This window comes from Monodon monoceros, unplaced genomic scaffold (assembly GCF_005190385.1).
Source record: "Monodon monoceros isolate NGI ecotype Baffin Bay Population unplaced genomic scaffold, NGI_Narwhal_1 Super_Scaffold_13, whole genome shotgun sequence".
Lineage (NCBI taxonomy): Eukaryota > Metazoa > Chordata > Mammalia > Artiodactyla > Monodontidae > Monodon > Monodon monoceros.
The window spans coordinates 40,834,398-40,860,466 of NW_021703769.1; the positions used below are offsets into that span (position 1 = coordinate 40,834,398).

The 26,069-nt window shown below is 38.0% G+C and overlaps 1 protein-coding gene across 5 annotated transcripts in view; it reads left to right on the forward strand.

Moving 5' to 3' along the window:
• MACROD2 (mono-ADP ribosylhydrolase 2) overlaps positions 1-26,069 on the forward strand; it is a 1,974,865-nt gene that overhangs the window by 1,173,195 nt on the left and 775,601 nt on the right. For all 5 annotated transcript variants that reach the window (XM_029221509.1, XM_029221512.1, XM_029221511.1 and 2 more), the window contains exon 6: positions 49-170. In XM_029221509.1, coding sequence (XP_029077342.1) covers positions 49-170 — 122 coding nt within the window. The remainder of the gene's footprint in view (positions 1-48; positions 171-26,069) is intronic.

Consider the following 26,069-nt stretch of genomic DNA (forward strand, 5'->3'; position numbering starts at 1 on the left):
TGAAAAATATCTTGCTTATCCTATTTTTCCTTCCTTTTGTATTTACAGATGTTATCCATACCGTAGGACCAATAGCCAGAGGCCATATTAATGGTTCCCACAAGGAAGACCTTGCAAATTGCTATAAATCATCTCTGAAACTGGTGAAAGAAAATAACATCCGATCAGTTGTAAGTACTTTTATGCTTCTTATTTCTTATTCTTTTTCAGCCTTTTTATACTGGAAAATCAATCTTGTCCAAAATGAGGGTAGAATATCATTTCTATAATTCTAAAAGCTAAGTTTAACGACCTTAGTACGTGATGTAGTCTGTCGGCTATCGTGACTCCACTCGTTTGTATACCCTAAATATTTGCCTAATTGTTTTAGAATTTAAAAGTATAGAGTCCCAGAACTGGAACCATCACATCTAATTTATTTTCTCCTTGTTGCCCTTATCTTTTGAAGAAAATGTTTGTGAGTGTGTGTGTGTGTGTGTGTGTGTGTGTTTTAACTTGAAAGATGTTATTCTTTTAGATTGATTTTGGTCTTCCTAAACTAATACTCTGTAGTTGGGTATGCCACATCCCTTCTTAGTTCTATCAATTTAGATGGGAGAGTTCAGAAAATGTGGATCTAATCTATTTCCTTAGCAGTAGGCTGAGATGAAAGGGGGTCTCTTCTAGCTGGATTTGGAGGTATTTATTCACCTGCTTTTCTTTTGCAACATGCCCTACATTTATTACATCTCAATTACACCAGTAAAATAAAACTATGAGAAAAATGAGAGTGTAAATACCCAATCGTAAGTTAATTTGGGCAGAATCCCTTGGGTGTTTCAGATAGATGTTAACCTTGCCGAAATCATGGAACAGGAAGATAGTTAAACACTTGACTTCTTAGCAGGCTGAGTGGATCAGCATTGCTTGCGAGTTCACAGAAGTGGTGGTTTTATTATTTGCATGAAGGAGCATTGAGAGTCAGACACATTTAGATAACCCTGGATGGTTGCTGTACTTTTCATGCATGATTATAATTATGAAGTGCCTTTTCCAATGTGAGTTTGCTTAAAACAAGACAACTTTTTTTCAAGCCAATTATACCGCCTTTTACATCTTTGCCTACTTGTTAACAGAGCTAGATATTTCATCTCACTCTTTGATTTTTAAAAATTTTCTCTTTGCAAATGAATCAATAAGTTAGACACTATTTTGTCTTAGAGGAGAAAGCTGAAGTTCAAAGAGGGAGCAAAGTAAGCTACTAAACCAGTTGACTCATTTTGTTCTCTAAAGGAAAATAACAAAATCAAAACAGTGTGCACTTTCTGGGAATAATTAAAATTTTGTCAATATAGCTTATTGATTAAAAGAGGCAAATGGGGCTGAAGTGCTAAGAAAAATGGATATGTATAGAAGTTTCCAACTTGGGAAATATGGACCTTGCGACGTGAAGAGAATATGCTAACAAATTCACTGACGTCTCTAATGATTTTCTTGAAGTCAGTAAAAAGTAAGAAGAGACTAGCCCATTAGAAACAGTGTAAAAACATCACCCATCCTTTTAACAGAAAAAATAAACATCCCTAACTATGATGACCTTAAAATAATCATATCTGCTGTTACTGTGCTTGCTACCATGAGGTAAAGAGTGGAAGAATTATCGACTAAGTTAAATTAACTTTTATCAGATGCCCTACAATGTGATACTCTAGTCATCCTGAGATTGGAATTAGGTCTATTCTATGTTACCATGTTTGATGATGATTTTGAGGGGTTAATTACATGTTACTTGGATAAAATTAGCACGTGGTGGCACTAAACTGAAGTCATTGCAATATTAGTAAATAAAAATGGAGATGGAAAATATCTGCAAAATATGAAGGAAAATGTCCAGCTAAGTTAATCGCCACGTTCTTACATGGTTGACTGGAGTTGCCATCGAATATCTTGTCTCATATTCTTTAAAAAAATCTGCCTTCCTTCTTTATTTCTTTTCTTTTTTTTATCGAACAATATTGATTTACAGTGTTGTATTGAATATAGTTCCCTGTGCTATACAGTAGGACCTTGTTGTTTATCTTGTTTATATACAGTGGTGTATATCTGCTAATACCAAGCTCCTAGTTTATCCTGCCCCTTTGGTAACCATAAGTTTGTTTTCTGTGTCTGTGAGTCTGTTTCTGTTTTATAAATAAGTTCATTTGTATCATTTTTTTATACTCCACATATAAGTGATATCATATGGTATTTGTCTTTCTCTGTCTGACTTACTTCACTTAGTATGATAATCTCTAGGTCCATCCATGTTGCTGCAAATGGCATCATTTCATTCTTTTTATGGCTTTCCATTTTGTATATGTACCACATCTTCTTTATCCATTCATCTGTTGATGGACATTTAGGTTGCTTCCATGTCTTGGCTATTTAAATAGTGCTGCTATGAACAGCGCTGCTATGAACAGGGTGTGTGTATATTTTCAAGTTACAGTTTTCTCCAGCTATATGTCCAGGAGTGGGATTGTTGGATCATATGGTAACTCTATTTTTAAAGGAAGCTTCATACTGTTCCCCATGGTGGCTGCCTTTCTTTCATTTCTTGCAGGAGGAAATGGGGCTTTCTACTTTATATGGAATGGAGTGTCATGTTCTTGACCAACATTAAAAAAAATAATGATGCTAATGTCATCAAATCCTTGTCATATGGGGGGAAATGGAAAGTTCTTAGAAATGTTATCATGACTGGATACATCTTTTATTGTACAGGCTTCCACTTTATAGACATTACTATAGATGGGGAGAGATGTCTGATATCAAAATCCTGGTTAGTAAGACGGAAAATAAAGTTAACTTGAGCTCATTTATATGCATGTCAAAGAAAATTTCTCATAAACCCTTTTATCAGATCAGCTTAGTGTGACCATGGAAAAGTCATGTCAGTATTTTGTAGCCTCAGTTTCCATATACAAAGAATCAGTAAATTATTACTGTCTAAATCATGAGGCTATTATGGGGATCAGTTGAAATAATGGATGTAAAATAACTGGAAAATGTATTCTCTATAAAAGTTTTTGATAATATTACTTCAAGTGTAAGATATTTTCACAGTTTATGATTTGGCAAATTTAGGACATTGAGATCATTCTTGCTTTGATATTCTGAAACCCAGACCTCTAGACATTATCATATCATTTCTTGATGTTTTTATACAGAAATAAATTATCATGAAATACCCAGTTAGTATATTTGTAAAGGAAAATCTCAATTTTTTCTTCCTCCTATGTAGGGAAAAATCTCATTCTTCCCTAGTGTGTGTTCCTTCCCTGTGAGTCTCCTTTACTACTCACACAGAGCTGTTCGCTCATGACATTTCTGGTCACCAAATGTGTGGAGGTTTTTCCCACATTAAGCAGTTATCTGCAACCCCACCTGGGTGTCCTATAATTTAACTCAGTTCTGACACTGTGTACCTGGAGATAGCATCAGACCCCATAGATTCAGGGCTCAGTCCCACAAGACTGCCACCCCTCCCCCACCCTTCACACACACCATTAAGATGCCAGTTGCAAGCTCAGGTTGTCACCTATGCTTCTGACCTACTAGCTATAGACTGGAAGGTCCAACGACCCTCTGCTTGGGTTCAATTAACTTGCTAGAGCAGGTCACAGAACTCAGGGAAACACTTACATACATGTACCAGTTTATCAAAGGATGTGATAAAGGATTCAGATGAACAGCCAGATGAAGGGATACATAGGACGAGGTCTGGGTGGGTCCGGAGCACAGGAGCTTCTGTCCCCGTGCAGTTGGGGTGGGTTTTTATCCTCCTGGTGTGGATGTGTGCACCCACTGGAAGCTCTCCAAACGCCAAGCTATTGAGGTATTACGGAGACTTACTCACATAGGCATGATCAATCATTAACTCCATTTCCAGCCCCTCTCCCTTGCCTGGAGGATGAGGGATGGGAATGAAAATTCCAAGCTTCTAATCATGTCTCAAGTCATCCAGAAGCCCACTCAGAGTCAATTCATTAGGACAAAAGATTCTTCTAGTGCTCTAATCACTTAGAAATTTACAAGAGTTTTAGGAGCCCTGTGTCAGGCATGGGATCAAAGACAAATACTAAAACAAAAGATGCTCCCATGTTCTTATCACTTCAGAAATTACAAAGGTTTCAGGAGCTCTGTGCCAGTAACTAGGGACAGAAACCAACATATATTTTCTATTATCTCATACTACTGTGTTTATTTAGGCAGTTAAAACTATTAATGTTGCTAATAATGATTAATATCATCTTATTCATAATCATTAATAATATCATTGTTAATATTACCAACTCATGTGTGTACTGACAGCACAGAACATGCCACAAATCCTTATTGCTCAGTAGATGCACTGAATTGAATTAGATTATACTAATCTTGCCACCACATGCAGCTGTCTTAAATTTGTAGTCTAATTTTTAACTTAAAAAACTACTCTTACGTTATCATGGTTTCTTCCACTATGTGTTGTTTTACAATAAAGCTACAAAAATAAATAAGGAGTAACTAGCTAAGGTGGGGTAGCAGATGTGTAACAAAGTGGCTATAAGACAGTGTGGTAAATGCCATAAAGGGAATGTATTACTCTACTGGTCTGGATCAGCTAGGCTGTGCTACACCTACAAATAACCTCAAAATCTTAGTGGTCTACATTCAGAGACCCTGGCGTATTAGGCATCGCATTGTCTCTGGGCTCTGCTATTTGGAGCTGACAACCTCCTCAGCCATGGAACTTTGCAAAATCATGCATAAACCTTTTACTGTCTCAGATTAGAAGTGACACACATAATTTCCGCTTCCATTTAATTGGCCAGAACTATTCACGTAGTCCTGCCTACCTGCAAGTGGGCCAGGGAAATGTCTGTGAATAAGTGAAATATTTGATGGTACCACTTTTCTGCCAAAATGAAGCCAAAGGCTTTGGTGTCACAGCAGAGGGGTCAGAGATGTCTGCTTTACTCTAATTTCTCTGAAGGAATGTATTCTTCAAAATTTTGCTGGCGGTAAACCAAATAATATGATCGTATATTTATTTAATAAATAATAAGACCTACTGTGTTCCAAGACATTTTTAGATATCTCCTAAGACCTAGAGGATATAATGTTTACCTTCAAATATATAATTTGTCTCAATCTCCTGACCATCCAGACAAATAAATAGACCAGATCGTCATGTCCATTGTATGATTTGAGAGTACTCTCTTGTTCTCTCATCACTTTTAAATATCTTCCCATGGAAGCCTGAAATTCTGTAATTAATGAGTAATTTATGATGGTCAGGAATTGTTCTTTCTCTGCAATTTTCCTTTAAAATGCAAATACTCAGGAGATCAGCATATGATTAATTTCCTAATACCTTAATTTGAAGAATTTTATCAAATTACTTTTCACTTTGGCAGGATAAATTAGAGGACAATAAAAGTACCAAGCGCTCAACCTGAGGGAGAATTGGAAGGGAGGTTGGGAGAAACAGGAAACAAAGTGGGGTACAAAGAAATTTCACTGACCTTCTAGTTGTGCTAAAAGGAGATACTTTTTAAATAGAGAAGAAGGAAAAGCAAGTCACATAATTATCTAGGAATAAGGTAGTTATTTGGTTACTGGATGTGATATTTGTGGATACAATATTTTGCTATGAAAAAAAATTATTCCTTTTATTAATTTAGAAGAAAAAATTTCCTTAAATTTTTCTCCTGTATCCATTCTTCTTGGTAACTTTTAAAAATATGTACCCACATGTTTGCTTTAGGTTGTAAAAGAATAAAAATAAATTAATCAATAAATCTAATGGTTCATTTTACAGTGGCAGCTGTCTTCTATGAATTATTAATTAGAACAGCTTTATTAATACCAAGGATGTTTAAATTTAGGGTTTTAATCATGCAATCTCACCATAGAGAGTTTCAGGTGAAAAATCTGACCAATCTTTCATGCGTCCTAGATGTGGTTTGTGCAAGTACCTTATTCCGTCCAACTTACTTCAAACATTGATTCAGTTATTTTCCTCCAACCATGAGTTCCCCTTGGGCAAAATTCAAATGTATGCAAATTTACTTTGGTATACATTCTTGACAACCTTGAGAATGTTGATTCCAGTGTAAGCAAAAAGCGTAAGTCACCATGTAGGGGATAACTAGAAATAGAATGAACTGGAAATGGACATAGGGAAAAAAATGAAAGAAAAGTCAAGGAGGGTGCAGATTTTCTCAGTAAAACATTGGAAAAGATAAAGGTAGATGTCAAAAAATAGATCCAGGTCTTAGAACCACAGTATTCTAATGCATGTAACTTGAGAAATGAATAACCAGTTGCTCATGAAGTCAAGCAGCTGAATGATTTTGATTTCTAGGACAATGTTATGTCCTGAGAAAATGAAAAGGGTGTTGTGGCACTGGAGGAGGACTGGACATATACAGAATATCCTTTTGAATGTATATTAGCTAAAACATGCAAATGGAAATTGTTTATATTGGTGAAACCTCAGGGGCAGAGGTAGGGTTGAAGACAGGAAGGAAAAATTTCTATGGAGAAAGGGCTGGTAAATAGAGGTTAATAATACTGTATCCATTATCACTAGATGCCGATGTAGAGTTATTAAAATAGCATACGTATTATCTTATATGTCATGCTGCTTTTATCGTTTTTTGTTTAAGTGAACATAGAAATATAAGGATTTTTATGTTATTATTGACCTCTATTTCTCTCTCTTTTATTTTTTTTTTTTACAATATGATTTAAAATTTCTCAATGTCAAATTCTTTTACCACCAGGTTCAATTTTAGGAACCTAATCCATGCTGTTCAAAGTGATCTCTTCTCTCAGCATCAGTTAAAAGGCATAAATTCATGTTTACCAGTGATATTAGGTATTCAAGAAAACTCCTTTTAACTGACAAAATATAGTGTACCCAGTTTGACATTCTTTGAGTGAAAACATGCAATAAAAAATAGATGTTTTTATTTAAATGATTAGGATGTGAAAATAAACCATATTTTATGTAGGTTAAAAAATGATTTTCCCACGAAGTATAAGTAATAATTGATATATGAATTTGGTAGTTTTCTGTGATTATGGGCAGACTAAAAGATAGCTGTTTGTTTGAATGGTGTATACTACTGTGGTTTCCATATATGTGTGATGCTAAGTGATTTATGGACTGAAAACAATTGTAAATCTTCACTGGTAGGAAACACCCAATGCCCATAGAGATGCCTCAAAGCTAGATGATGTTCCCTCCATGAGTCTTAAGTTTTGAGAAGTAATACTTTCCAATGGAAGAGATGCTGGACCTACCGTACCTCTAGGCACTGTGGCAGTAAGCAAGTTTGGAATTCTGCATTTAATTGTTTCACTGTGGTGTAGGTTTTCATTTTAAGACATAGTCAAGTGAATCTTATTTTCTTATACAAGTTCCCTTCTGAGAGTGTTGCCATGGCAATGAGTTCTCAGCCTCAAATTCTTAAATGCTGGTTTTATTTCATTATCTGAGTTTCCATTACAGGCCACATCAATCAATGCAATCCTTTCTACAAGAAGACTTCTGCAGCCTTAAAAAGCTGACCCTTTAATTTGTTACCTCTGCTCCTCCGACTAACTTGATATCACAGTTTTTTGTTTTTTTTTTAGTCAATGTGTATATCATTTTATTTTATTTATTTATTTTTTTGACATTGAGATTTTATTTTAGTCTGAAGACAACTGAAGTCATATTTTCAGCACTTTAAAATGGGATTAAATAATATAATTTTGTTATACCATGTAGCTTCCATGCAAAATAGTGTATCTGTCCCCGTGTGTGTGTGTATATATATATATGTGTGTGTGTGTGTGTCTATATCTATCTATATCTATATCTATCTATATCTATCTATCTATCTATCTATCTATCTATCTATATATCCTACTGGTTCTATTTGCCTGGTAGAACTCTAACCAGTACAGATTTTGGTATCCTTATATCTTTTTTCTTTGTTTGTTTTCACATGTTTATTGGAAACTTGGTGTGTTAGTTTCTGCTTTATAACAAAGTGAATCAGTTATACATATACATATGTTCCCATATCTCTTCCCTCTTGCATCTCCCTCCCTCCCACCATCACTATCCCACCCCTCTAGGTGGTCACAAACCACCTAGCTGATCTCCCTGTGCTATGCGGCTGCTTCCCACTAGCTATCAATTTTACGTTTGGAAGTATATATATGTCCATGCCACTCTCTCACTTTGTCACAGCTTACCCTTCCCCCTCCCCATTTCCTCAAGTCCATGCTCTAGTAGGTCTGTGTCTTTATTCCCGTCTTACCCCTAGGTACTTCATGACCTTTTTTTTTTTTTCCTTAGATTCCAAATATATGTGTTAGCATACGGTATTTGTTTTTTCTCTTTCTGACTTACTTCACTCTGTATGACAGACTCTGGGTCCATCCACCTCACTACAAATAAGTCAATTTCGTTTCTTTTTATGGCTGAGTAATATTCCATTGTATATATGTGCCACATCTTCTTTATACATTCATCTGTTGATGGACACTTAGGTTGTTCCATGTCCTGGCTATTGTAAGTAGAGCTACAATGAACATTTTGGTACATGACTATTTTTGAATTATGGTTTACTCAGTGTATATGCCCAGTAGTGGGGTTGCTGGGTAGTATGGTAGTTCTATTTTTAGTTTTTTAAGGAACCTCCATAATGTTCTCCATAGTGGCTGTATCAGTTTACATTCCCACCAGCATTGCAAGAGTGTTCCATTTTCTCCATACCCTTTCCAGCATTTTTTGTTTCTAGATTTTTTGATGATGCCCATTCTGACCGGTGTGAGATGATATCTCATTGTAGTTTTGATTTGCATTTCTCTAGTGATTAATGATGTTGAGCATTCTTTCATGTGTTTGTTGGCAATCTGTATATCTTCTTTGGAGAAATGTCTGTTTAGGTCTTCTGCCCATTTTTGGATTGGGTTGTTTGTTTTCTTGATATTGAGCTGCATGAGCTGCTTGTAAATTTTGGAGATTAATCCTTTGTCAGTTGCTTCATTTGCAAATATTTTCTCCCATTCTGAGGGTTGTCTTTTGGTCTTGTTTATGACTTCCTTTGCTGTGCAAAAGCTTTTAAGTTTCATTAGGTCCCATTTGTTTATTTTTGTTTTTATTTCCATTTCTTTAGGAGGTGGGCCAAAAAAGATCTTGCTCTGATTTATGTCATAGGGCGTTCTGCCTGTGTTTTCCTCTAAGAGTTTGATAGTGTCTGGCCTTACATTTAGGTCTTTAATCCATTTTGAATTTATTTTTGTGTACGGTGTTAGGGAGTGTTCTAATTTCATACTTTTTTTTTTTTTTTTCTGTACGCGGGCTTCTCACTGTTGTGGCCTCTCCTGTTGCAGAGCACAGGCTCCGGACGTGCAGGCTCAGCGGCCACGGCTCACGGGCCCAGCCACTCCGTGGCATGTGGGATCGTCCCAGACTGGGGGACGAACCCGTGTCCCCTGCGTCGGCAGGCGGACTCTCAACCACTGCGCCACCAGGAAAGCCCTAATTTCATACTTTTACATGTACCTGTCCAGTTTTCCCAGCATCACTTATTGAAGAGGCTGTCTTTTCTCCACTGTATATTCTTGCCTCCTTTATCAAAGATAAGGTGACCATATGTGCATGGGTTTATCTCTGGGCTTTCTATCTTGTTCCATTGATCTGTATTTCTGTTTTTGTGCCAGTACCATACTGTCTTGATTACTGTAGTTTTGTAGTATAGTCTGAAGTCAGGGAGCCTGATTCCTCCAGCTCCGTTTTTCTTTCTCAAGATTGCTTTGGTTATTCGGGGTCTTTTGTGTTTCCATACAAATTGTGAAATTTTTTGTTCTAGTTCTGTGAAAAATGCCACCGGTAGTTTGATAGGGAGTGCACTGAATCTGTAGATTGCTTTGGGTAGTATAGTCATTTTCACAATGTTGATTCTTCCAATCCAAGAACATGGTATATCTCTCCATCTATTTGTATCATCTTTAATTTCTTTCATCAGTGTCCTATAATTTTCTGCATACAGGTCTTTTGTCTCCTTAGGTAGGTTTATTCCTACATATTTTATTCTTTTTGTTGCAGTAGTAAATGGGAGTGTTTTCTTAATTTCACTTTCAGATTTTTCATCATTAGTGTATAAGAATGCACGAGATTTCTGTGCATTAATTTTGTATCCTACTACCTTACCAAATTCATTGATTAGCTCTAGTAGTTTTCTGGTAGCATCTTTAGGATTCTCTATGTAGAGTATCATGTCATCTGCAAACAGTGACAGCGTTACTTCTTCTTTTCCGATTTGGATTCCTTTCATTTCTTTTTCTTCTCTGATTGCTGTGGCTAAAACTTCCAAAACTATGTTGAATAAGAGTGGTGAGAGTGGGCAACCTTGTCTTGTTCCTGATTTTACTGGAAATGGTTTCAGTTTTTCACCATTGAGGATGATGTTGGCTGTGGGTTTGTCATATATGGCCTTTATTATGTTGAGGAATGTTCTCTCTATGCCTACTTTTTGCAGGGTTTTATCATAAATGGGTGTTGAAATTTGTCAAAAGCTTACTCTGCATCTATTGAGATGATCATATGGTTTTTCTCCTTCAATTTGTTAATATGGTGTATCACGTTGATTTTTTGCATATATTGAAGAATCCTTGCATTCCTGGAATAAACCCCACTTGATCTTGGTGTATGGTCCTTTTAATGTGCTCTTGGATTCTGTTTGCTAGTATTTTGTTGAGGATTTTTGCATCTTTGTTCATCAGTGATACTGGCCTGTAGTTTTCTTTATTTGTGACATCCTTGTCTGGTTTTGGTATCAGGGTGATGGTGGCTTCGTAGAATGAGTTTGGGAGTGTTCCTCCCTCTGCTATATTTTGGAAGAGTTTGAGAAGGATAGGTGTAAGCTCTTCTCTAAATGTTTGATAGAATTCACCTGTGAAGCCATGTGGTCGTGGGCTTTTGTTTGTTGGAAGATTTTTAATCACAGTTTCAATTTCAGTGCTTGTGATTGGTCTGTACATATTTTCTATTTCTTCTGGGTTCAGTCTTGGCAGGTTGTGCATTTCTAAGAATTTGTCCATTTCTTCCAGATTGTCCATTTTATTGGCATAGAGTTGCTTGTAGTAATCTCTCTTGATCTTTTTTATTTCTGCAGTGTCAGTTGTTACTTCTCCTTTTTCATTTCTAATTCTATTGATTTGAGTCTTCTCCCTTTTTTTCTTGATGAGTCTGGCTAATGGTCTATTTTGTTTATCTTCTCAAAGAACCAGCTTTTAGTTTTATTGATCTTTGCTATCATTTCCTTCATTTCTTTTTCATTTATTTCTGATCTGATGTTTATGATTTCTTTCCTTCTGCTAACTTTGGGGTTTTGTTGTTCTTCTTTCTCTAATTGCTTTAGGTGCAAGGTTAGGTTGTTTATTTGAGATGTTTCCTGTTTCTTAAGGTAGGATTGTATTGCTATAAAATTCCCTCTTAGAACTGCTTTTGCTGCATCCCATAGGTTTTGGGTCGTCGTGTCTCCATTGTCATTTGTTTCTAGGTATTTTTTGATTTTCTCTTTGATTTCTTCAGTGATCACTTCGTTAGTAAGTAGTATAATTTTTAGCCTCCATGTGTTTGTATTTTTTACAGATCTTTTCCTGTAATTGATATCTAGTCTCATAGTGTTGTGGTTGGAAAAGATACTTAATATGATTTCAGTTTTCTTAAATTTACCAAGGCTTGATTTGGGACCCAAGATATGATCTATCCTGGAGAATGTTTCATGAGCACTTGAGAAAAACGTGTATTCTGTTGTTTTTGGATGGAATGTCCTATAAATATAAATTAAGTCCATCTTGTTTAATGTATCATTTAAAGCTTGTGTTTCCTTATTTATTTTCATTTTGGATGATCTGTCCATTGGTGAAAGTGGGGTGTTAAAGGCCCCTAATATGATTGTGTTACTGTCGATTTCCCCTTTTATGGCTGTTAGTATTTGCCTTATGTATTGAGGTGCTCCTGTGTTGGGTGCATAAATATTTACACTTGTTATATCTTCTTCTTGGATCGATCCCTTGATCATTATGTAGTGTCCTTTTTTGTCTCTTGTAATAGTCTTTATTTTAAAGTCTATTTTGTCTGATACGAGAATTGCTACTCCAGCTTTCTTTTGATTTCCATTTGCATGGAATATCTTTTTCCATCCCCTCACTTTCAGTCTGTATGTGTCCCTAGGTCTGAAGTGGGTCTCTTGTATACAGCATATATATGGGTCTTGTTTTTGTATCCATTCAGTCAGTCTGTGTCTTTTGGTGGGAGCATTTAATCCATTTACATTTAAAGGAATTATCGATATGTATGTTTCTATTCCCATTTTCTTAATTGTTTTGGGTTTGTTATTGTAGGTCTTTTCCTTCTCTTGTGTTTCTTGCCTAGAGAAATTCCTTTAGCATTTGTTGTAAAGCTGGTTTGGTGGTGCTTAACTCTCTCAGCTTTTGCTTATCTGTAAAGGTTTTAATTTCTCCATCAAATCTGAATGAGATCCTTGCTGGGTAGAGTAATATTGGTTGTAGGTTTTTCTCCTTCCTCACTTTAAATATGTCCTGCCAGTCCCTTCTGGCTTGCAGAGTTTCTGCTGAAAGATCAGTTGTTAACCTTATGGGGATTCCCTTGTGTTTTATTTGTTGTTTTTCCCTTGCTGCTTTTAATATGTTTCCTTTGTATTTAATTTTTGACAGTTTGATTAATATGTGTCTTGGTGTATTTCTCCTTGGATTTATCCTGTGTGGGACTCTCTGTGCTTCCTGGACTTGATTAACTATTTCCTTTCCCATATTAGGGAAGCTTTCAACTATAATCTCTTCAAATATTTTCTCAGTCCCTTTCTTTTTCTCTTTTTCTTCTGGGACCCCTATAATTCGAATATTGGTGCATTTAATGTAGTCCCTGAGGTCTCTGAGACTATCCTCAGTTCTTTTCATTCTTTTTTCTTTATTCTGCTCTGCGGTAGTTATTTCCACTATTTTATCTTCCAGGTCACTTATCCGTTCTTCTGCCTCAGTTATTCTGCTATTGATCTCTTCTAGAGTATTTTTAATTTCATTTATTGTGTTGTTCATCATTGCTTGTTTCCTCTTTAGTTCTTCTAGGTCCTTGTTAAATGTTTCTTGCATTTTGTGTATTCTATTTCCAAGATTTTGGATCATCTTTAGTATCATTATTCTGAATTCTTTTTCAGGTAGACTGCCTATTTCCTCTTCATTTGTTAGGTCTGGTGGGTTTTTACCTTGCTCCTTCATCTGCTGTGTGTTTTTCTGTCTTCTCACTTTGCTTATCTTACTGTGTTTGGGGTCTCCTTTTTGCAGGCTGCAGGTTCGTTGTTCCCGTTGTTTTTGGTGTCTGTCCCCAGTGGCTAAATTTGGTTCAGTGAGTTGTGTAGGCTTCCTGGTGGAGGGCACTAGTGTCTGTGTTCTGGTGGATGAGGCTGGATCTTGTCTTTCTGTTGGGCAGGTCCATGTCTGGTGGTGTGTTTTGAGGTGTCTGTGGCCTTATTATGATTTTATGCAGCCTCTCTACTAATGGGTGGAGTTGTGTTCCTGTCTTGCTAGTTGTTTGTTATAGGGTGTCCAGCACTGTAGCTTGCTGGTCGTTGAGTGAAGCTGGGTGCTGGCGTTGAGATGGAGATCTCTGGGAGACTTTCTCCATTTGATATTATGTGGAGCTGGGAGGTCTCTTGTGGACCAGTGTCCTGAAGTTGGCTCTCCCACCTCAGAGGCACAGCACTGACTCCTGGCTGTAGCACCGAGAGCCTTTCATCCACACGGCTCAGAATAAAAGGGATAAAAAGTAGAAAGAAAGAGGATAAAATAAAATAAAGATGAAATAAAGTTATTAAAATAAAAAAATTATTAAGATAAAGAAAAAATTTTAAGTTAAAAAAAAAAAACGGAATGTCAGAACCCTAGGACAAATGGGGAAAGCAAAGCTTTACAGACAAAATCTCACACAGAAGCATACACATACACACTCACAGAAAAGAGGAAAAGGGGAAAAAATAATATATTTTGCCGTCAAAGTCCGCCTCTTCAATTTGGGATGATTCGTTGTCTATTTAGGTATTCCACTGATGCAGCGTACAAGTTGATTGTGGAGCTTTAATCCGCTGCTCCTGAGGCTGCTGGGAGAGATTTCCCTTTCTCTTCTTTGTTCACACAGCTCCCGGGGTTCAGCTTTGGATTTGGCCCCGCCTCTGCGTGTAGGTTGCCGGACGGCATTTGTTCTTCGCTCAGACAGGATGGGGTTAAAGGAGCTGCTGATTCGGGGGCTCTGGCTTAGGCCAGGGGGAGGGAGGGGCACGGAGTGCGGGGCGAGCCTGCGGCGGCATTGGCCAGCATGACATTGCACCCGCCTGAGGCGCGCCGTGAGTTCTCCCAGGGAAGTTGTCCCTGGATCCCGGGACCCTGGCAGTGGCGGGCTGCACAGGCTCCCCGGAAGAGGGGTGTGGATAGTGACCTGTGCTCACACACAGGCTTCTTGGTAGCGGCAGCAGCAGCGTTAGCATCTCATGCCCGTCTCTGGGGTCCGCACTGATAGCCGTGGCTCATGCCTGTCTCTGGAGCTCCTTTAAGTGGCGCTCTTAATCCCCTCTCCTCGCGCACCAGGAAACAAAGAGGGAAGAAAAAGTCTCTTGCCACTTGGGCAGGTCCAGACTTTTCCCGGACTCCCTCCCGGCTAGCCGTGGCACACTAACACCTTCAGGCTGTGTTCATGCCGCCAACCCTAGTCCTCTCCCTGGGATCGGACTAAAGCCCGAGCCTCAGTTCGCAGCCCCGCCCGCCCCGGTGGGTGAGCAGACAAGCCTCTCGGGCTGGTGAGTGCTGGTCGGTACCGATCCTCTGTGTGGGAATCTCTCCGCGCTTTTCCCTCCGCACCCCTGTTGCTGTACTGTCCTCCGCGGCTCCGAAGCTTCCCCCCTCCGCCACCCGCAGTCTCTGCCCGCGAAGGGGCTTCCTAGTGTGTGGAAACCTTTCCTCCTTCACAGCTCCCTCCCACTAGTGCGGGTCCCGTCCCTATTCTTTTGTCTCTGTTTTTTCTTTTTTCTTTTGCCCTACCCAGGTACGTGGGGACCTTCTTGCCTTTTGGGAGGTCTGAGGTCTTCTGCCAGCGTTCAGTGGGTGTTCTGTAGGAGCAGTTCCACATGTAGATGTATTTCTGATGTGTCTGTGGGGAGGAAGGTGATCTCCGCGTCTTAATCATCCGCCATCTTCCTCGAGACCCCTGTTATCAGTTTTCCCAGCCCACTCTTCATCTCCAGGTACCCTCTTCTGCAGAGCCGTCAGTTTGATCTTCTCTTCCGATTTTTGTAAGCAACATCTAGTCTTGGTTTTCAGTTCTCTCATTTGAAAAGGATGATGCTAAGTCTCTGTGTCTTTCCTAGCTGGGGTTCTCACAGCTGTGTGGCTAATGATACTATTAATAAATAACAAGAATGAAAGCATCTTTACGTTTGTGCTTCACTTTACAGTTTACAGCAATGTGTTTCTATACATCACCTTGTTTGTTATTCAAATTCTCTAACTAGCTCCCTGTATTTCTTTGATTTTGCCAAGGAGGGGAGAAAAGGCTCCCTTTTCTTCACCTTTTATGAAATCTCCTAGTTGGGCAGAGGGGTACGAAATACATAATAATACTCTCATCAGGTTATTATTGCTGGGAATGACAAGTGACCAAGGATGGAGAGAAGAGATGAGGAGGAAGGAAAGCGTGGAATGATGGTAAATTCACAGATCATGCTTGGGAAACTTATACTTCTAAACTCATATTTTCATATATGGCACAATTTGTGTCTTCCAATGGCCACGTCAGAGAGAGGATTTGAGTTAGAAGAAATCAGTCATTTAGCCATGAAATATAGTAATAAGAATAGCTAGTAATTTTTCACTTTGTGACAGGCACTGTATTTCACTCATTTAATCTCAGAGCAATCCTGAGACTGTGGGTTTTTCCCTTTATAGATAGGGAATGTGAGCCATAAGGACAATAAGTAAATTGCCTAAGGTCTCACCTCTAAGACAAAATGGAGGTGAGATTTAAACTGAAGAAGTCTAAATCCAGTGGCTTTACCCATTGTGCTGTTCCTTTTTCCTTTTCTCTGCTGTTTTACATCTATCTCTCTGTTTTTTTTTTTTTTTTGGTCTAAATTGTTCTCAATAGTACTGCCTTGTAGGGAGCATTTTGTGAGGGTAGTTTTGGGCAGTCACAATTGGGGGGTGCCAGTTCAAGGATGCTGCAACGTGTGGGCTGACCAGGCACATGTTGAGATAATGTTTTGCTGGACAGTCATGTAAGTAAAAACCTATTTATAAACAATAGTGTACATAAAAACAGTCTTTTTGCTCTTAATATATTCCTGAACGACCATGAAAGTTAAGGGAAGTTTGCACTTAGTTTGCTCAGAATTTTCCAAGAGTGCCTTAGAAAATCAGCCAATCATGATGACCGTGCCATTTGCGGTAGCTGGCAATGCATCCCACCTGTTTGAGTCTGCGTTTGCAGATGTTCTCTTGAGGCTGATTCCAGGTAGGGAAGCAACTAGTTGACTACTTCATCATGTGCTACTTTATTCATTATGTGTGGCATTAGGCACACCTAATCATACCTGAGCCTTTACACGTTGAAAAACAGAATTTTACTATGTCACTTTCCTTTTATATCTCTTTCATATGACTCATGGCATTATGTTGATTTTGAAAATTGACGTATTTTCTTGACTTGGGTTCCCCCCCGGAAGCAGACCCTCAGAGAAAGATTTGTGTACAAATACTTCATTTAGGAGAAAAACAGGAAGCACTGGTAGAGAGTAGGGAATGAGAAAGCGAAGGGAAGGCAACCAAAAGTCACATTTTCAAGCAAGTTTCCTCTGTGGGCAGCTGAGGTTCCTTCCTGCTGGGGGGCTCCAGGAGACCAAGTAAAACATGCCTAGGAGTTGTCCCATCTGAGGGATGAGAAGAACTGGGCTATTTATCTTCCACTTCCACCTCTGGTTGGCTGAGGACTGCTCCTGGGATATTAACTCCCCCCCCTCACTTCTTGCGCGCTTCTTGACCAGACTGAGAGAAAGCCCTGAGGCAGAGTCACAGGAAGGGTGTTTGCTGGAGGATGCTGTGGGTGGGCATATACTGGGACGATGAATTCTTGGAAGATGTGAGTGGGGCACTGATACCCTCTGCCTCCTGCTTGTGGGTGAGTTATACTACTTGTAGATGTCACCTCAGCAGAGTCAAGAGGGCTTTACAGAATATTTATTATAAAAAGTGCATGTTGGGTCTGATTGAATTGAGAACCATTGGCTTAAGTTAAACTGAGTTTCTGATAGAACAGTTTGCTAGACACAAGTTGTCTGAAGATTTTTATTCTTGAACTCAGCCATCCAAATTTTCTGCTTCTTTAAGTATGTGTGATATAAATGTCATAAAGATGGTGATTAATGAGACTAGTGTCACATTCTATGGAATGCATGGAGTTATGAAAGTGAGTGTAATGCTTAGATAGTGGAGGAATAGTATCACAATATTATGTCACCTTGGTTAATTTTTTTCTCAACATTTCATAATAATTAACTTTGATTCATCATGCAAACTCCAAAAGAGTTGGCCACCTAAGGTTGGCTGTATGTAAAATCATTCATCAATTAGGAGACTCATACTGGCAGAGAGCAATTTGATTAGCAGGTTACCTTTGATTTTATTTCAATATAAGCAGTCTTTCAAATTATCTTCCTTAAAAATTTTAGAAAATACATTATCTTATATTTTCTTCAAGAGTCTTATAATATGATCAGTTCTTTCTGTAAGAGTGTTTGAAAAATTTTGCTTCATCTCATCTAATGTTGAAAGAATTATTTTTAGTCACTTGTACATTCTGCAGATGTATATCTACTAGAAAAAACCAAGGAAAATATGTTTAAAGTGAAAGTATAAAATAATTTGGCTAGATTTGTCAACTTGATTACTTTTAGTTCCTTTATCAGACTAGGGAACATTCCCAGGAAGATCATTACTGATTTCTACAACAGTGTCTTTCAGAGGAAATACTAGCCCAGGACACTGTCAAAGAAAGTATATTACAGTGATATTTGTATGGAAACTGTAAACAGATTTGCAATGCAAGCTTTCGTCTTGAGTGTTTTATTTTTCCCTGACCTGAGCAACAGTTATTAGATCACTGTATCATGAGGAAATAGTCAATTCAAAACACGGACCACAGAATTTGGTTTGAACAACGGGGTAATTTTGGCATATATCTAGAGGGTTAATAGTCTAGAGCAAAGGCAATGGCTTTAAACTGTCCATTTTTTCTTGCAAATGTTCAGATACGGTTTTTTATAGAAGAGCAATTTCAATGAATGGAATCTAAGCTATTCTTAAGCTGTTGAACTGAGACACTAAAAGAGCAAAACAAAACCAATAAAAATTTTAAAATAGAAATAAATCTGTCTGTATCAAGAAAGCTCTCTAGACTTGTTTATGTACAATTCAATAGAGTTGCAAAGAGGACTTATTTATTTATTTTTAATGGAAGCATCATGGTTTATTCAGTCAAGGGGAAAGAAACTAGGGGAAAGAGAGGGGATAGTTTAACATATTTGGGCTGGGTGACAAAGAGTGGAAGAACTACCTATATTACTCCTGGTGACACAGTGCTTCCATGCCTTCTCTCTCTGCCATCTCAGCCTTTTCTATTACAGTGTGGATATGAAGACCAGAGTTGAGGTATGAGCCAGGCAACATGGCAGATGGTATCTGGGGCCAACAACACACACCTGCTCTATGATAAAGACACAGGGGCAAGAGCGCCTGGCTAGTAGCTCATCAATTAGGTGATGAACAGCATCTGTATTTCTAAGTCAAAGCAGATGTAGGGCCAAATGAGACCATGATGGATATCATGAATAGGAAGTCACTTTAGAGCTCACATTGCTTTCACCCTAGAGGTGGCCCTTATCTCTTTGTATTTCGAGATAACACTTTTGTTTGTTTCATACATTTTATCATGGATCATACCTTAGAGGTTATTAACTTATAAATGTATTTGACATTCTATGAATCCTACCTATATCTCAAAATCTACCTTCTTAGTTTTTATCATTACTCAACACGTGAGTTTCATATATCCCATTTGTTTTTCTACTGTAGAAGAATTGAATATTCTCAAATAACACAATAAATACATTACACTTTTTGGATTAAAAGAGATGACATATGAATTTTGTAATGGGGATGGATGGGTATGTGGATATTTATTACAGCCATCCCTCTATATCCTCAAGGGATTGGTTACAGGACCCCCACAGATACCAAAATTAAAGGATGCTCCAGTCCCTTACATAAAATGAATACTGTCAACCCACCATGTCCACCCACCATGTCTGTGGGTTCTGCACCCACAGACATGGATGGCCGACTGTGCACTGTTTCCTGTATTTTTTGTGCATGTTTGAAATTTCCCATAATAAAGCAAACTTGAATGTTAAAAAATATAAAAGGCAGTGATAAATATTAGTATGGGGCTTCCTGGTGGCGCAGTGGTTGAGAGTCCGCCTGCCAATGCAGGGGACACGGCTTCGTGCCCCGGTCCGGGAAGATCCCACATGCCGCGGAGCGGCTGGGCCCGTGAGCCGTGGCCGCTGAGCCTGCACGTCTGAAGCCTGTGCTCCGCAACGGGAGAGGCCACAACAGTGAGAGGCCTGCGTACCGCAAAAAAAAAAAAAAAAAAAATTAGTATGTACATCCAAGGATTTTCATGAAGCTAAAATAAAACAATACTTATGAAGTGCTTAGGAGACTGCATAGTAAGGTTTATTAATGGTAGTTTTTCCACCATATATGTATTGAGCAACTAACACGTTCCAGTCACTGTTCCAGGTTCTTGGGATATGTTGGCCCTTGTGGAGCTTACATTCTACTGGTAGTAATTTTCACTCTTACTATTAGATGGTTTCACAACATTTCTAGATGCTGTGACTTTTATTGTTATTGTATTCCTGGGAAATTATCTCACCATCATTGTATTTTGTACTTTATTTTTGTGATTCCTGAATCTTTGAGAAGGTAGGGAGGTGAGAGAGCTGAGTATAGATCCAACAAATGGCAATTCTATGAAATGGTAATAACATAGCTCTCAGCTAGTATACACTTATAAAGATACATGGTTATGTGACTAGTCCTGTAAAGAAGAAGGCACAAGAGCTATTTCTGAAGATCAGATTTTATGGGGCATCTGATAATTGATCAGAAAGCTGTCTGGAGGAATATTTGAAGCAAACTACTACAGAAGGTCTTCAAAACAATGAAAATCCAGAAATAACTTTTCAAACATTTGATTTTTTTTTATGCAAAAGTTAGATGCTAAGGGCATTTCCCTACTAAAGAGGAATAGTGAGAATCCATACTAAATACTTTCACTTTCTTGGGATGTTTGGATACCCTGGGGAGATGGGGTTCTCATATGAAAGTGTGGCCAGCAGTATGAGTAAAGAATAAGTGCCATGTTCGACAACTTAAAGTAGAACCATTTCTCCATCAGGTCCATGCTTAATGCAAGAAGCTAAGCTATGGATGGACCTAGAGACTGTCATACAGATTGAAGTAAGTCAGAAAGAGAAAAACAAATACCATATGGTAACACATATATATGGAATCTAAAAAAAAAAAAAAAAAAAAAGTGGTTCTGAAGAACCCAGGGACAGGACAGGAATAAAGACGCAAACGTAGAGAATGGACTTGAGAACACGGGGATGGGGAAGGGTAAGCTGGGATGAAGTGAGAGAGTGGCATGTACATATATACACTACCAAATGTAAAATAGATAGCTAGTGGGAAGAAGCCACATAGCACAGGGAGATCAGCTCGGTGCTTTGTGTCCACCTAGAGGGGTGGGATAGGGTGGGTGGGAGGGAGACACATGAGGGGGGAGATATGGGGATATATGTATACATATAGCTGATTCACTTTGTTATACAGCAGAAACTAACACACCATTGTAAAGCAATTATACTCCAATAAAGATGTTAAAAAAAAGCGCTAAGCTATATTATTTTTACCATCAACAAAACTGTAATTAGATCCCTCAAGACATGTATTAAACATTAAGGAAAAATATTAACTTTATAGTGGAGAAATCCAGCAGATACCACCTTAAGCAGATTAACCACCAGTAATAAGACATATCAAAATCATGAGCCTCTTGATGTGATGGAATAAGAAGGGCACTTCATCACTGCTGTGGTATTTTTGCCAAAAAGGTATGACCTCAGTCCAAATATGAGAAACCATCAGGCAAACATCAGGTCAATATAGGTATATCTTAAATTATCCATATATATGCAGTAGGACCAGCTTATACTGGCTTGTAAGAACTGATACAATTTCATGAATTTTGTAAGCCAATTGTTAAAACATAGCTTTTATTAAAAATCAAATTATACAAAAATTAAATTATATATATCTTGACACTCATCACTTCCTAATTAGTTTATTACATTTTACTATTATGTATGCTCTTGGGTTTATTTATATCTATGATAACCGAATGGTAGAAATGCTCTGTGCTGGTGGCTGCTGTACATCTCTTCCTAATTCCATGTTCAGTGACATCACATAGGTAGCTTTAAATTGGCCACGGTGAGAGTATTTATTTACACCACAGAAATCAACAAATGCTGTAAATCAGGGCTTGGTTTATTGTTTTGCTGATTGTCTTGACTTAAGGAAATGATGAAAAATGTTACTAAAGCAGATTAAATGTGTTGTGTCCATAGCTGTTATATTGTGAAAACCACAAGAAATTGCAGAAATATTCCTCCAGTATTTGAAAGCTATTATTCTATTCAGCAAAGAGGCTGCTCACTTATTAACAAATGAGTGAAATTCTGATATATGTCTTTGTTATTTTGTTTTTGTCTTATTTGTTAATGTAAATGAAAATATTAACCAGCATTGATATTGGAACTACACTCATTTGTTAACTGCTACGGTAATATGGTTATGTGTGTATTTTAATACTACATATAGTATATATATGTACACTGTATATTATATGTGTTTATATATAAAATTCTGTGTATATAGCATATATAGTATGTATATATATACATATATATAGTATATACATATATGTTTTTTGTTTTTGTTTTGTTTTGTTTTGTTTTTTCAGTACACGGGCCTCTCACTGTTGTGGCCTCTCCCATTCCGGAGCACAGGCTCCGGACACGCAGGCTCAGCGGCCATGGCTCACAGGCCCAGCCACTCCCCTGCATGTGGGATCTTCCCAGACTGGGGCACAAACCTGTGTCCCCTGCATCGGCAGGCGGACTCTCAACCACTGCGCCACCAGGGAAACCCTACATATATGTTTTTTAAGGAGTCATAGATTACTAAAAATTATTTTAAAATTTTCAAGTGCTCCCAACTTTAGAAACAAAGTTTCACGGATAATGCCTTTAAAGATTCTAAACATAGTAACTGTATTTCAAAATAAAAACTATGCTGAAGAGTGAAAAAAATACAAGGAAGCCCAATAATACCCTGTTTTTCACCGAATACTAACTATGTTTTTCTCTTTCAATTGAGCTCTCAAAAAGCAAACTGTTTCACACAGATGCACTAATAGCAAGTGCACAATTTCTGGTGCCCCTGCTTTGCAGCATGTGCTTCACACATGTTTCTCTGCCCACAGGCTGATCCAGAACTAAGGGTATAGGCAGAGGGGACAATGAGATGGCCTCTCAAACCTCATAGAAACGACCACATCTGCTTGTAGATCAGATACATTCTTTTAAAAGGAGTGTGAATCTACATGCCTCACAGTCCAACACGCATGAGCCTAGCAGAGCACTGCAAACTACATGCAAGTGTGCGAGCTAAATTTGAATTTAACTTCCTCTTGCAAAAGGCGAAGAAATGGCTCTGCCCCGTTTGCATAAACTAAGGGTTCCTCGTTATGCCTTTCAGGGAAGAGTAACTGCTCTGTGAATATTTTCTGCTCCCAATTTTATAAAAATTTATAAAATTTTTATATTTTATAAATTTTTATAAAAAATTTATAAAAAACTTTTCTGCTCCCAATTTTACAAAAACGTATAAACTTACCTGATTAACTATAATCGCCACTGTTCCAATCGTATATATTCATGGGTATTTGTGGGTCAAAGTTGGAGAGACAGAAAGGCTAGCTCACCTCCAATGTCATACAGTATTTATCCTCTGGAGTAAAACGTATCTCTTTCCTTCTACTTTCTACTGGTTTAGCATCTATGATTTATCTTTTTCATGCTATAAACATTAGAACAAATATGCATTAGCAATATTAAGGTGGTCTTATTACTGCTTATTTAACAGCAACACAAAGGCAGAATCTGGTAATTCTATAGTAAGTGGTAGTTTTTGTCTCTGGCAAGCCGGGATACTGAAGGAGGGTTTTCCGTTGGATCTTAAGGCACAGAAGGCTTCGAGGTGTGGAGTGTTTGTTGGTTCGATGCCTCACTGATGCCCAGATTGATCTTACTTACATGGCTGAATAGGCAGACACTCCCTCCCCTTCGTACCACTTCATGTGCATCCTTCCAAAAGTTAGCATTTCTGGACAAAAAAGCATAACATTCCTAGAGAAAGGAGTTCTGACAGTTTTCCTTTGCTAAAAAATCTAAATAAATCTGAGGTTCTGATTTTACTTTCATTGTCGGGAATTGTAACTACCTCAACTGTAGTATAGCATATTTTTAAAATTACAGGTAATTAGAAACCTTCTTTCTCTTAAACAGTGGTAAAGAAAACTCTGCCAACATTTCTTTGTGTTACTAAAAAATCTAATGCATCAGGCAAGAGATACGAAGTAAGCACACACTTGCCAATATTTCCAATTAGCACACATTTGAATACGGTAAGCCATTAGTTAGGAGAATTATTTCAAATTCAAGCTCAGCAGAACTCTCCGTAATATATACCTGTGACAGTATCACCAAAATATAACATCATAGACTTGCTGTTAATAACTCAGGGATGTGTTCTGTTCACTGTGATAGTGTTAATGTGAAACATGGGGAATAAGCATCTGAAAGGGACAATTCCATATTTATTGCATGCCCTTATTTATTTTCCACATTTTACTGTTTTGATTTTAATAAAACAGGGAAAACTTTCTCACAATGCAGTCTTAACTGCCTTCTTGTGAAGTTGACTTCTTCCAGACTAGAAATTTTCATTCGGTGTGAGGATTCTGACGTATTGCATCAACACCCTTCTACTGCTTTAAACAAGAAAATACATTTAGTCCATTTCCTATGACAAGTGAGGGGATGCTGTTATGATGCTCAGAATGTATTTATATTATTTCTGTTAGAAAAATAAATATCAGAGACTAATTTAGGGGCCAGACACTGTCGATTTTATTGTTCTCTTCACACAACCTGTATGACAGCATCTCTGATTTTGACAATTTTGGCTTAAATAATAATCAAATGAAGGTCTACACTTCAAGTATGTATTTTTATAAGGACCTATACTGTAGGGAAAATTTTAAAATACTGTGCTTTGGGTCAATTTAAAGTGTGAAGACTTGGATACTTCAGTTTTAGGCAATCTGTACCTCCTTCTAAAATAATCCTGATCTGATGGCACGAGTAAAATGTCCAGATCTTGGGGACCACAGGCTAAAATCACATCATAAATCAATCTGAAGAACTACGAAGACATACTTTTAATGCTAACAAGTCATCTTCTCTCATCATCAAAGTTATTACTGTAATTTATGTTCAGCGTTTTTGAAAGCTTCTATTGGTATATTGGTATTCTGTTGAGTACATTGTTAAACCAGTAACATAATGAATGGGGCGCACATACGTGGATGTGAATGTGCGTATAGTGTTCACACACACGTGTGTGTAAGTGCATGTTGTAAAATTCACATCACTCCCTGAGTTATCACACCTGAGTTTTTTTAAGAGCATCACTATGCCTTTATAACATCTTAATGTTTATATGGTTTCAAAATGACTTTGTGGTATCACAGGAAGAAAGCTGGCCTAAGAATTTGAAAACTAATATTTGAGTCCTGGCTTTTCTAATTAATTGCTGTGTAGTCCCATCCTTCTTTATCTGTGAAGTGGAGATAATAAAATCTGCCTTTAATCATATCAATGGAAAATAATAAGTGTTAGTGAGGATGTGGAGAAATTGGAAACCTCATACATTGCAGTGGGAATGTAAAATGGTACATTTGACATGGAAAACAGTCTGGCAGTTCCCAAAAGTTAAACATAGAGTTGTTATATGACCCAGCCATTCCACTCCTGGCTATCTACCCAAGGAAGTTGGAAACATATGTCCACATAAAAACTTGTACACTAGGGGCTTCCCTGATGGCGCAGTGGTTGAGAGTCCACCTGCCGATGCAGGGGACATGGGTTCGTGCCCCGGTCCGGGAGGATCCCACATGCTGTGGAGCAGCTGGGCCCGTGAGCCGTGGCCGCTGAGCCTGTGCGTCCAGAGCCTGTGGTCCGCAACGGGAGAGGCCACAGCAGTGAGAGGCCTGCATACCGCAAAACAAAACAAAACAAAACTTGTACACTAATGTTCATAGTGACATTATTTAAATAGCCCCAAAGTGGAAACAACCCAAATGCCCATCAGTTAATGAATGGATAAACAATTATGGTCCATCCATACAATGGAATATTATTCAACAATAAAACGAATGAAATACTGTTACAGACTGTGACGTGGCTGAACCTTGAAAATGCTGTGCTAAATGAAAGAAGCCAGTCACAAAAGGCCACGTCTTGTGATTCCATTTATATGAAATGTCCAGAACAGGCAAATCCATAGAGACGGAAAGAAGATTAATGTCTGCCAGGGGTTGGGGACAGAGGATGAGGGAGGAATGAGAAGTAACTTCTAATGGGCATGGAGCTTCCTTTTGGAGTGACGAAAATGTTCTGGAATCAGATGGTGATGACGATGCTTGCACAACTCTGTGAAAATGATTTTTTTTTAAAAAAAGC